Below are 12561 nucleotides of genomic sequence, written 5' to 3' on the forward strand. Positions count from 1 at the left end.
TCATATTAATGTATAAATTTCACGTCAGTTTCCATTATTTAACCTGATACAGGTGTTTTAATATTTGTTCTTTAGTAAAAAGATAAATATTAAAATAGCTGTATAAGTTTAAATCATGCATGCCTCATTTAGCATCATTTTACAGCTTTTTTTAAAAGCCTTTATACAAAATTACACATAAAAGTAGTAAGTTTTATTTGTAATTTTGTATAAAGGCTTTAAAATAAGTGTAAAATTATGATAAATGAGAAAAATAGAGAAAAGGGTGCAAAAGTAGATTTATAGGCAACAGGAATAATTGTTAATAACCTGTGCTGTACACGATTCCTTGCATATAAAAATTATAAAGAATTATTATTACAACACTACATTTAACTTTTAGTTAATCACTCATACTCGTACACATTGACACACTTCTTTTATTTTATTTTTTCTTTTGTAAACTGTTGTATATTATAGATAATTAAATATCATTTCGTTTTCTGATTGGTAGCGACAAAACAAAACGACTACACTATTGTTATTTTTTATGTAGGATCTGGTTCCATATTTAAATCATACAACTTTAATAAAGAACACCATGGATACAACGATAGAATACACAAACAACTCGCCTGAAGTTGAGGTAAGAATTATATTAAATAATTTCTAAGCAGGAAATAAAATATAAAATAACTAAACTTACAAAAGTTATACCTTTAATACATATGTAACACTAGTTACAACATATCTTAAGTAGTCGAACATTGCTTTATAAAGAATGATGAAAGTGATTTTTATTCCGCGTTTGCAGATGTTGAAGGATTATCCGGATCGTCTTCGGGTTCAGAGATTAAATTTTGACGTTCTTCTTTCGATTTCTTAGAGTTAAGAGATATTCGTCTGATATATTTCGTGCAATATTTTGCATCTAAATCATTGAGCTCGCGTTTGAGTTCATCACATGAATGCTTCGATATAATTGAAAATAATTTCGAAAGTGATAATAGAACTGAAAATCCTGAACAAAGTTGCATTTTCAGCTCTTCTTTATCACCCGAATTTTCTTCAGTTAAACACTCAGACCGGAGATCATCAAAATCATTTATGAATTTGTCGATATCGAACCAGCTTTCGCTGGATATTGAGTTTGAACATTCAGTAGAAAGTGATTCTGGTTCAGTTAGATTCAATCTTCTATTTTTGTGCTAACTCAAGTTGCTCCTCGTAGAGATCGCCCACTAAATAGTAAATACTCCACTTTAATTATTTGAGAATTATTTTATATTATTATTCATATTGTCATTATCAATTTCGTTATAAATGTCTAGCTATTGTTATATTTTACTCTACTTTTGTTCTAAAATAAAATTTAAATTATAAATAAATAAAATCATTTGTGTTAGTTTTTTTAAGACAGGGAAAGAATGGCAATCGATCGATTAAAATAAAATCTGGTAACAGATGGCGCACACTGAATTTTAATTTTTGCTGGGAAAGTTATACAACTCGTTGCTAGATTTTTGTTCCTTCCAAAAAGTAGGTTTCTGAAATTTACGAGTTATTGAAACGAGACCATCGGTGTTATTAATATTCATTTTAACGATGGCTAACAAAATTACTGTATATATTAATTTCATCGTTAACTGTGTACAGTACAGTATATATGCTTTAAACATGGGCATATATGAAGACAGTTGTCTCTTCTGCCACTCGTACGCACATGAGCTTACATATAAGAAATATGTACTGTAAAGTGGTGTCTCGTATAACGTATGCCTCGAGTAACGGACTCTGCGAACAACGGACTTTCCGTTCGGCAGTTACGTAAAGCGAACAAGTGCGAATGATGTTTCCACTCTTTTGCTCTTGCAAATAACAATCTGCTATTTTTTAATATATTAGTATTATTAGAATATATTTTTAGTATATCTGAAGTACAGAGCTCCCGTTGGGATTCGGCTTGCTTTCTTGTTTATTACGTACAGTACATCATCCGAGTGCAGCGTATTTACATTTATTTAAGTGTTGTGCAAATCATGGCTTCTAAAAAACAGAAAGGTGATTTCAATTGAAACAATGCAAGAAATCATCAGAAAAAGTGAAAGTTGACAAAAACTTTTTTGTCAAATGGGGAGAGGCTAAGGAGTTTACCAACACTCATTATCCAAACAAAGCTGAGGCCGACAGGATCAATGATCTCTACAATGACACATTTGCCTGTCATTTCCGACAGGTGTTGAAGAAGAGAGAGAAACAAATCACCTTGGGCATGTTTTTCAAGAAGACAGTTACCAAATAACACAGAATGGAACAAGAAGAGTTGACTCTGCAAGCTCCGGTAGCCTTTCCTGAATTTGACCCTGATTAAAAAACAATAAAAAAATCTGCTGCAATGTGTAAAAAGTCTGTATGTATATGAATGTGTGAAGAAAGTGTTCATCCATTTCTTCCACACAACATCTGACTACCCGGCATAATTGGTGACTGCTCCATTTTTATTTTTTAATGGTACAGTATGGTTATTTTATGCTGCGGAACGAATTTTATGTTTTAACATGTATTTCTATGGGAAAATGCATTTAATATAACGAACTTTTCACTTAACGGACGTGCATCTGGAACGGATTAAGTACGTTATTCGAGGAACCACTCTATATATGTGTACAATACATAAATTGTACTGTACTTAAGTGCACGACATTTTATGAAATTTATAATACGTATGGCATCATTTAAGACCACATTAAGATCTGGTGATATTTTTTTAGCTACTAATGCTTCTCGATGGATGATGCAATGAATAAGAACGATATGGCCATTTGTAATAGATTTAACTTCTGCTAGAAATCCGACACGCTGTCCCTTCATTGCTGCTGCACCGTCAGAACATACACCAATACAGTTATCCCAGTCTAATCCTTCTTTCTTGAAAAAATCATTAACTTGTAAAAAAATATCTTCGCCTGTTGTACGATTGTTCATTGGCCGACAAAACAGCAAATCTTCATGTATATTAAGGGCGTAGCTATATCGAACATAGACCAAGAGTTGAACTAAATTTGTAATATCTGTTGATTCATCCAGCTGAATTGCAAATTTTGGACTTTCTTTAATTCTTTGTATAAGTTGCTGAAACTGATCACAGCTAATTTCTGAAATCCTTCTAGTAACTGTATCATTGGAGAGAGGAATTTTCCGCAATTCATCTGCATACTTTTTTCCATGAATAGTTTCTGTAATTTGTACTGCAGTAGGTAAAACAAGTTCTTCTCCAATTGTGTATGGTTTTTTAGCCTTTGCTATTAGATATGATGCTTGGTAAGATGCTAAAAGATATTTTTCCTGAGTAAAAGCATACTTTTCTAACAAAGATTTGCTTTGATTTGATGACTTTAATAAACTTTGAAAACATTCTATAGGCTTTTTTGAATAAGCAGCATGTTTCGTGTTGAAATGCCTTAGTAGTTTTGAAAGCTTCATGCTTTCAGCCGCCAAAATATCATTGCATAATAAGCATAAAGGTAGTTGTTCGTCATGTGTACCGGCAGAAAATGTAAATCCATATTGTAAATATGATTCATTATACATTCTCTTTTTTTTTATGAACTGGTCCCGTTGCAGGTTCTATTTCTGCTTTTTTTACTGCTTCCCGCCTCAGCAAGATCTTTTGCACTTACATTCGTAACTTTTCTTTTCAACCATTTATCCATATTTAAGCATAGAACGTTTTTGATACTAGATATCGCTATGCGTCATAATTTTTATATTAAAACAAACTTTCAAAATATAATTTTTTTGTTTTTATATTTATGAATATATCTATTTTGTTTNCACTTACATTCGTAACTTTTCTTTTCAACCATTTATCCATATTTAAGCATAGAACGTTTTTGATACTAGATATCGCTATGCGTCATAATTTTTATATTAAAACAAACTTTCAAAATATAATTTTTTTGTTTTTATATTTATGAATATACCTATTTTGTTTGTGAAAAACAAAAAAAAATAATTTCGGACGATAAAATAGCCACGATTTAAAAAAAAAAAAAAACAAACGTGTAATTTTCGTTAGGCTTAACATCGACAGAATTCAACATGGCGTCACAGGCAACGAAAAATAATTTTCCTAATAAAAACAAAGACATAAAAGTACTTTAATTACATTTATTTTGATATATTATTAGCAATAAAATACTATGGAAATGTTTAGTAAGTGGGCACTTTCGTTTTGAATGTAAATATTTCTAACTCGATGTGCCTACAGACACAACGCTGCTAGCGAACGTTGTTCTATCATAGTTTAGGTGGGGAGTGGAAACTCGGGGATTCCTCAATAGCGCACAAATTTTTTAGTTATATTCAGGATCATATTAAAATATTCATATTGTATTTTATTATTTATTTATATTAAGTAAAAATTATTTTATATATTTTTGATTTCTATTTCTAAACATGAATCTATAGTAAATTTATAAAATATTTGAAAAAAAATTGATCTGTCATCAATTTTTCTGCGACCCCCCCAAATATTTTTCACGACCCACCTGAGGGTCGCGACCCCCACTTTGAGAATCACTGGTCTATATATACTAGCAGACCCCGCCACGCCTTGTTGTGGCTCAAAATGTATCTATTATAAATGTATAACACTTCCCCCGTGGGGGAAAATTTTTCGAAAAATTTTTTCTTAGTGTACATTCTCTTGATGTACCCTATTAAAATGCAATCAAAAACGCAAAAAACCGCATCTAAAATAGTATAAATATAAGCAGAGTTTTTTACGGTAAGTCTTACGGGGAAGGATTACCGTAAAGAACTGTCCATCCCCCATGTTTAACGGAATAATATACAGCCTATGTCCATCCTGAAGTTCAATTCTAAATATTGGTGAAAAAATTTTTGAAATCGGATGAGTAGTTTTGGAGATTACCTGCTGCATATAAACTAACATACATACAAACATTACCTCTTTATAATATTAGTATAGATTATTTTAATTTTTATAGAAAAAAAAATAAGATTATACATATAGATAAAACTTTTCTCGCACGAAGCAATAGAAACGGGAAGAGTTAGAAATATTCGAAGAGCGACATTGATATTTGGGTAAGACTCAATTAAACCAAAATCATGAAGAGCCTGTAGAATATTAGGCGGAGATGCGGTTTCTATATTTTGTATAAGAGTCGTTACTTCAAAATTAAAACTTTCAATTTCACTTGTGAATTCGTACTTTTTTAAATCTTTGCTATATTTAATTAACTTAAATATCACAGTTTAAAATCAGAGCCCTATTCATCTTTACTGCTGACAATATACGAAGAACATTCGAACGACCATCTTGACTAGACTGATGAAATATAGGGCAGAAGAGTTTTATTTGTAGAAATGTGAAGTATGAAACAAATGCAATCTCAATGTTCTCATTTGTTCACCAGCGGAAAAAAACTGTACATAAACGTCGCACAATTCGAAAAGAGTGTAACCGATAGAGGTCTTTGCACCATTCCGTGCAAAACCTGTGTTCGTTGCACACAGAACATTGAAATTGTTTACGAATTGGCTAAATGCGATTGCAAATATGTTGATCTTCGATAGCAATTCTAAAATATTAACAAAGTAAAAGCCGAATTGTGCTTATCGCACTTTTGTGTGCTCTTGTATCCTTACTTTGATTCTTAAAATACACAAGATGTATAATAGATACTACTACAATTAATTAAAAATCACTTTCTGTAATATGAAACACCAACTCTACTTGTTATTTGTTTTTTAGTGTCCGCATATAGTGTAGCATGTATGTAAGTTTTAACACAAGTAACAGATAAGAAAAATACATAGATAATAGTGATATCCAATCAGAACGAGCGAAGGCACGTAGTACTGAAATATCAATAATTAAAAATACTTTAATAGATATGAGAGAAGTGTTTTTAAGTACGTGTAACTAGTAAAATGATGTATATATAAGCGTTATTATCGTTTAAATATTACGTGTTAATAAAACAATCAATATCTTGTCTGATTAGAAAACTGTATTTTAGTGTATTATCTACAAAGTCCCTGAAATAAAGCACGTAGAGACGTCTGAGTTTATTGTCTACAGAAATTATAGAGAGCAAAATTTTATATCTTACTAGCAGACCCCGCCACGCGTTGTTGTGGCTCAAAATGTATCTATTATAAATGTAAAACACTTCCCCCGTGTGGGGGGAGAATTTTTTGAAAAATTTCTTCTTAGTGTAAATTCTCTTGGCGTACCCTATTAAAACGCAATCAAAAACACAAAAACCCGCATCTAAAATAGTATAATAGAAACCAAGTTCTTCAAGGTAAGCCTTAATCCTGTCTCTCTCCCCACAGGTAGAATATTGAAAATTCCTTCTTTAGTGTATATTCTGTTGACGTACCCTATTAAAACGCAATCAAAAACGCAAAAAATTGCATCTAAAAAGTAGAAATAGAAGCAGAGTTCTTTACGGTAAGCCTTAATCCTGTTCATCTCCCACCAGTGGGAGGAATTTCGACATGTATATTATATAAAACAACGTGCGTATTTGAATGCAGCATTGTGTGAAAATTTCAAAGGAATTGGTAGGAACAAACGAACATTATATTTCTATTTATATAGATAGATAGATGATGATCTGTTTTAGTTCATCCTCACAGAAAATCAAACTTAGGGCGTCCTACTCGTAGCGCCATCTGTTGGACATAAAAGCCTTAATCCTAGATGAAAAATTCATTGTAGTTTTATTTAATTAATAAAAAATCTGCAGGTTTGATTAGTGGTAAACATTCCGGGGGTTATAAAGATGCTGCAGTTAAAATTTGGTAACGATTGGTTCAGTAGTTTTCACGGTTAGTGGTCACAAACGAAAAATACGTTGTCTCTTTATACAGTAATATAGATTCCTATGTATGTATTCTTTACATAAGGCGTCTGCAGATACAAAGATTATAGTAATGTAGTCTTGTTTAAAATAATCGGGTTGTAAACGGCAATATACGCTATATCTAACAAACATTTCCTAATAATTTTAATATAATATACCATGCTGCATCAACCGACAATGTCCATGCGAAGAATGTTTTTCTTCGTTGACTCTATAAAAGTTTTTCGGATTATTTTTAACTGTCTATTTTTTAAGACAATTTTTAATGCTCTGTATTTTGTATTCATATGATTGTATATGAGATATATTAATAATATACATTATTAAAAATATAATTAATGTATTCTTAATAATCCTTACTATTATATATCTATAAACAAAAATGTTTGTTTGTTCTTTATACATTCCTCGATCGTTCTGTTCAACTGCTACAAAACATGGCAATTTTATTAAAAATCTTTTCACTAAGATAATGGCGTACATACATCCAACTCGAAATTACTCATTGAATTTCTATGTATCCATTAATTTCTATTTACATTGTATTTGTTAGAGTTACATATAGTACCATCTGTTGGCAAAAAATAAATAAATGCTAATAGTTTCTTTTATTGATACAGTAATGCATTGTTGGGCTGCAATTTGAAAACACTGTAGACCTATAAATTCTTACTCTCCTCTGGTTGTCTATCTTTCCTTTATCTCGAGAACGGAATTAAATATATAAAACACGAGACCAGATATGTAAACTTTAGAAGCAGGAGGCTCCGATTAATTATATAAGAATTTTTGAAACAAAGCGAAACTCATGTCATTTCAATTGAAATATTTTTCCTTTTAAGGTGTTAGATAGATTACCGGCACGACTCTGTTGTCGTAAGAAAAGTATGATGTACAGGGGCAAGCCACTAATTAGTTTTAGGAGAAGAGCACATTTTTAATTAAATACATAAAACTATAATTGAAAATTGCAGCTTGGAATTGTGACGATGTCACAATAAATAATTGCTTGTCTGAGTAGGAAACGTATTAGAAAATGTATTACTGTTATTGTAATAAAGAATTTTCACCCCAGAATACTCTTAGCTAAACAGGAACGGTTAGAAATAAAGAGTGCAGCTATTATACTTAATTATATAAGATAGATATTACTAGCAAGCTACGAACATTAAACATTCTAAAGATAAATCAGAAGTAAGACTATATTAGAAACATACAAAACATTGCTAAACCCGATATATAACATACGTAAACACCAACCGTATGCCGAAAATCTATCGGGCTAGTTTAAGGCTAAATACTAAATGAATTACGTAATCAATTCGGCTCTAGAGGTAAGCGTTAGGCGCCATCTCTTATTAACATTAATAATTATAAATAAATAAATTCATTTAAATAATTTAGTAACAAGAAATTAACAATTATCTACACTTGCTTATTAAATAACTAGCAAAAAAGACCGATGTTTCTCGGGCAAAATATAACAACATACATGAAAATTATTTCGTACTTCTAATCTTTCTATTATATTATATTGATTTAATACAATAGCATACACTTGCGACTAAACAATCGTAGCGATTAAAAAATTGCAATCGGTCCTTTTTCGCTGCGAAGCGACTGTCGCTGAAAAAAAATAAATCACACAGACAAGAATGGACATGTTCAGTACCCACTTTCTACAGTTCTGATGCAGTATACAGTCTTGTTCAAGTCATTATATGTTATTGATGGACCAATTATTCCCAACAATATATAACTTAAAATGTGCTAGATTGGTCACTCGGTGCGATAAACCGTTACGTAAAATAACCTTTCTAGTTATATAAATCAAATGCTATAATATAAGGAACATTAAACCGAAACCATATAAAAAGTTTGTTCGTTTCAACCTACTATTGTCACGTGTATAGCGATACTCAGACGATACAATTTTATTGGTCAATTAAAAACACGATATCTTAAAAAATCGAAGATGTTAACTCTAAGAAACTGTTCCACTCACAGCCGAGTTTCAAACGGTAATCTGCCAATCAATCAAATTTAGCAAAAAAAAAAAAAAAAATATTTAAACTCGACATCCTCGAAAACCGCTTCAAACAAATTTGTGCAGACTGGTAACCTCGTCATTTTGCTATTCGAATACCACCATAACACTGCTCTGATAGAAAGATAGGACTGTTGCGGAGTGGGTTAATCTTCTCCGAAAAGAGAGAATGACCTACGACTAAATCTACTAATTAATACTGGTTTACTTGAAAAGTGATCTGTGTTAGACAGGTTGTAATGGCCCCGCATGTGATCAAAGTTTCTAACCTTAACATCCGAAAAGCCTTAATATAAAACTTGTTTAATGAGCAATTATTTATTGTGCAATTTTTAATTTTATTTTTAATATATTTAATTTAGAATATATGCTCTTTGCTACAAATTAGCAATGGCTTGCTTCTGTAGAGTACATCATACTTTTCCTTTAACAATAGAGTCGTGCCGGTCATCTATTGCTTTCAGGGGAAAGTTTTGAACTGAAATAACGTGACTTCCGTTATGCATCGAAAGTTTATATATAGTTAATCGGGGCTTCCTGCAGTTAAGGTTTTCATATATGTTTACATCTATCTAATTACATTCTTCAGATTAAGGAAAGACAGATTGTCGAACAATAGTTCGAATTTACAGGCCTACAATTTTTAAAATTATTTTAAATTTTTACAAGATTTTTTTAATTGGACTGCAATTTGAAAAATTGTAGACCTATAAAAAATTTTGTAAAAAATTTAAAATAATTCCTTTTATGTGATAATAAAGTGTTTAAATTTTGGCAACAAATTGTATAAACTACGTGAGAAGTATGTTGTCGTAAATATTGCGTTTATAAAAAAATTATTGGAATGCAAAATTGTAGACCTATAAATTTCGACTGTCGTCCACTGTGTGTCTTTCTGTCCTTCCTTAATCTCGACAAAAGAGTTAGATAGATAAAAGTCGAAACCAAATATAAAAAACTTAAAAGCATTCCAATGAAAACTGGACGTCACGTTACATCAATTCCAAATTTTCTTACTATATGGTGTTAGATAACCGGCACTACTCTATTGTTAAAAAAGAAGTATAATGTAGAGAGGCATGACAACCACTAAATCCAGCTTTCCATAAAAGTCTTCCGGGATTCATATCCCTCTGCAGATCGCTCGTGTGTTACGTTGCCCTAACCAAATAAACTAAACTAATTCTAACCAGCAATTATTTGTTGTCACATCCTAACAATGCCGGGCTGCAACTTTTCGTCACAATGTTCTCAATTCTTTTAGTTGTTGTCATGCCTTTCTACATTATACTTCTCTAACAATAGAGTAGTGCCGGTTATCTAACTCCGTTTAAAAAGAAAATTTGGAATTGAAGTAACGTGGCTTCCGATTTTCATTGAAATGCTGCTAAGTTTTTCATATTTGGTTTCGACTTTTATCTATCAAACTTATTAATTGGACTGCAATTTGAGAAATTGTAGACTTATAAATTTACACTGTTGTTCGACAGTCTGTCTTTCCTTAATCTGGAAAAAAAATCAGATAGATGTAAACATATATGGAAACCTTATAAGCAGGAAGTTAAGATTAACTATATATAAACTTTCGATGCAAACCGGAAGTCACGTTATTTCAGTTCAAAACTTTCTCCTGAAAGCAGTTAACAGATGACTCTATTGTTAAAAGAAAACTATGATGTACTGTACAGGAGCAAGCCATTGCTAATTTAAGGCGGAGAGCATATATTTTAAATTAAATAAATTAAAAATAAGATTAAAAATTAAAAATAAATAATTGCTCGTTTAAACAAGTTTTATATGAAGTTTTTTAGCAACTTCAATTACATGCGAAGCCATTACAACCTGTCCAACACGGATCACTTATCAAGTAGACCAGTATCATTTAGTAGACCTAGTCGTAGGCCATTCTCTCTTCTGGGAGAAGGTCAAAGTTTTCCCCCGGAGCAGTGTTATGTTAGCATACAATAAGAAAATGACGAGGTTACCAGTCTGCACAAATTTGTTTGAAGTGGTTTTCGAGGATGTTGAGTTTAAATATTTGTCCGTTTGTTGCTAAATTTGATTGGTTGGCAGATTACCGTTTGATACTCGGCTGTGAGTGGAACAGTTTCTTAGAGTTAACTTCTTCGATTTTTTAAAATATCGTGTTTTTAATTGGTATCTAATTGATCAATAAAATTGTGCCATTTCGTACCGTCCGAGTATCGCTATACACGTGACAATAGTAGGTTAAAATGTACAAACTCTTTATATGGTTCCGGTTTAATGTTCCTGATATTATAGTATTTGATTTATATAACTACAAAAATTAATTTACGCAACGGTTTATCGCACCGAGTGACCAATCTAACACATTTTAAATTATACATTGTTGTGAATAATTGGTCTATCAATAACATATAATTACTAGAACAAGCCTGTATACCGCAAAAAAACTGTAGCAAGTGGGTACTGAACATCTTCATTCTCGTCTGCAGGGGCAGACTGGCCATGTGGAAAATGTGGAAAATTCCACATGGGCCGTATACAATTTGATACGTTTTTTTTAAATATGTACATAATGTACCGTTTGTTTAAGTTTGATTTTAAAACTTAGCTACCAAAGCGATGATTGTAGTCATAACAAATTCAGTGGCCACTTATATTATTTCCTTTATTTTAGGTAAGTAAAAAATGATATTTAATAATAATTTCTCTATATTCCAAACGATTTGATTAAAAATAATCTATTTTGTAGTGTGAGGCTGGGACCTCAACCCCTCTCCAATGGGAAACTGGTTGTCGAGCTGAAGCAAATAAATCGGTGATCTATTTCGTAAACAGAAACAAGTGTAAGACGATTTAATTGTCGCATTCCCAGACCAAATTCACAAGTCCTCGATCTAGATCATGGAAGGTTGGAGGGAGACCAACAGAAAAGAGTTCAACAGTCATCTTACAGCGAGTTCAAAGCACATTAGACCAAAATTTACGGGACCGTCACCAAATATTCCTGAAAACGCATTTAAAATTAAGCAGTATTTTAATACAGTTTAATCCAGTAGCTATTCAACAGAATATTATTTCAGAATTGCAGCATTTTAAATCGTCGTGGAATATTTTAAAGGAAAATGTCAGTGAAACTTTTATAAAATTAAACAAAAATGAACATTCTACTGATGATCAAGTAGAAAGTAATAAAGAAGCGATTTTATCCTCTTACTGCATTGCTCGCAAAAATCGCTCTATTTGTTGTTATAATATATTATTCAGATATAACATGTTAAGTGGCACTTATTCTATACTTGGTCAAGCATACAGACATCTATTATCTATGTCTGTAACACAAGTTTCCCGTAAAGAAAGCTTTTCTATGTTAAAATTAATTACAAGCAGGCTAAAATACTTATAAATATCTCGCAAAAAAATCAAGAAGCCTTCATGTTAATGTCAGTGAAGAAGGATTTTTTAAACAAAATACATTTTGATGATGTCGTTAATATTATTGTTGAACAAAGCAAACTTCTAAATAAAAAGTTAATGTTGTAGAATATAGACTTGTGCTTATTGTAATTTTTGTCAATGTTGTACTTTGAATATATTTAAATATAAATAGAAAAAAAATACATTTTTTTTTATTTGTGGGCTGGGCTG

General features: G+C 31.4%; 1 protein-coding gene across 1 annotated transcript; it reads right to left on the reverse strand.

Annotated features, from left to right (window-relative positions):
• Positions 1-776: 776 nt before the first annotated feature.
• On the reverse strand, positions 777-3570 carry LOC111620614 (zinc finger MYM-type protein 6-like). The gene is made up of 2 exons (XM_023362580.1): positions 2703-3570; positions 777-1153 (listed from the first exon to the last, which is right to left on the reverse strand). The coding sequence occupies exons 1-2, from the start codon at positions 3568-3570 to the stop codon at positions 777-779; spliced, it is 1245 nt and encodes a 414-aa protein (XP_023218348.1).
• Between the last annotated feature and the right edge of the window lie 8991 nt (positions 3571-12561).

This window comes from Centruroides sculpturatus, unplaced genomic scaffold (assembly GCF_000671375.1).
Source record: "Centruroides sculpturatus isolate CEXI.00-Female unplaced genomic scaffold, Cexi_2.0 scaffold137, whole genome shotgun sequence".
Taxonomy (NCBI): domain Eukaryota; kingdom Metazoa; phylum Arthropoda; class Arachnida; order Scorpiones; family Buthidae; genus Centruroides; species Centruroides sculpturatus.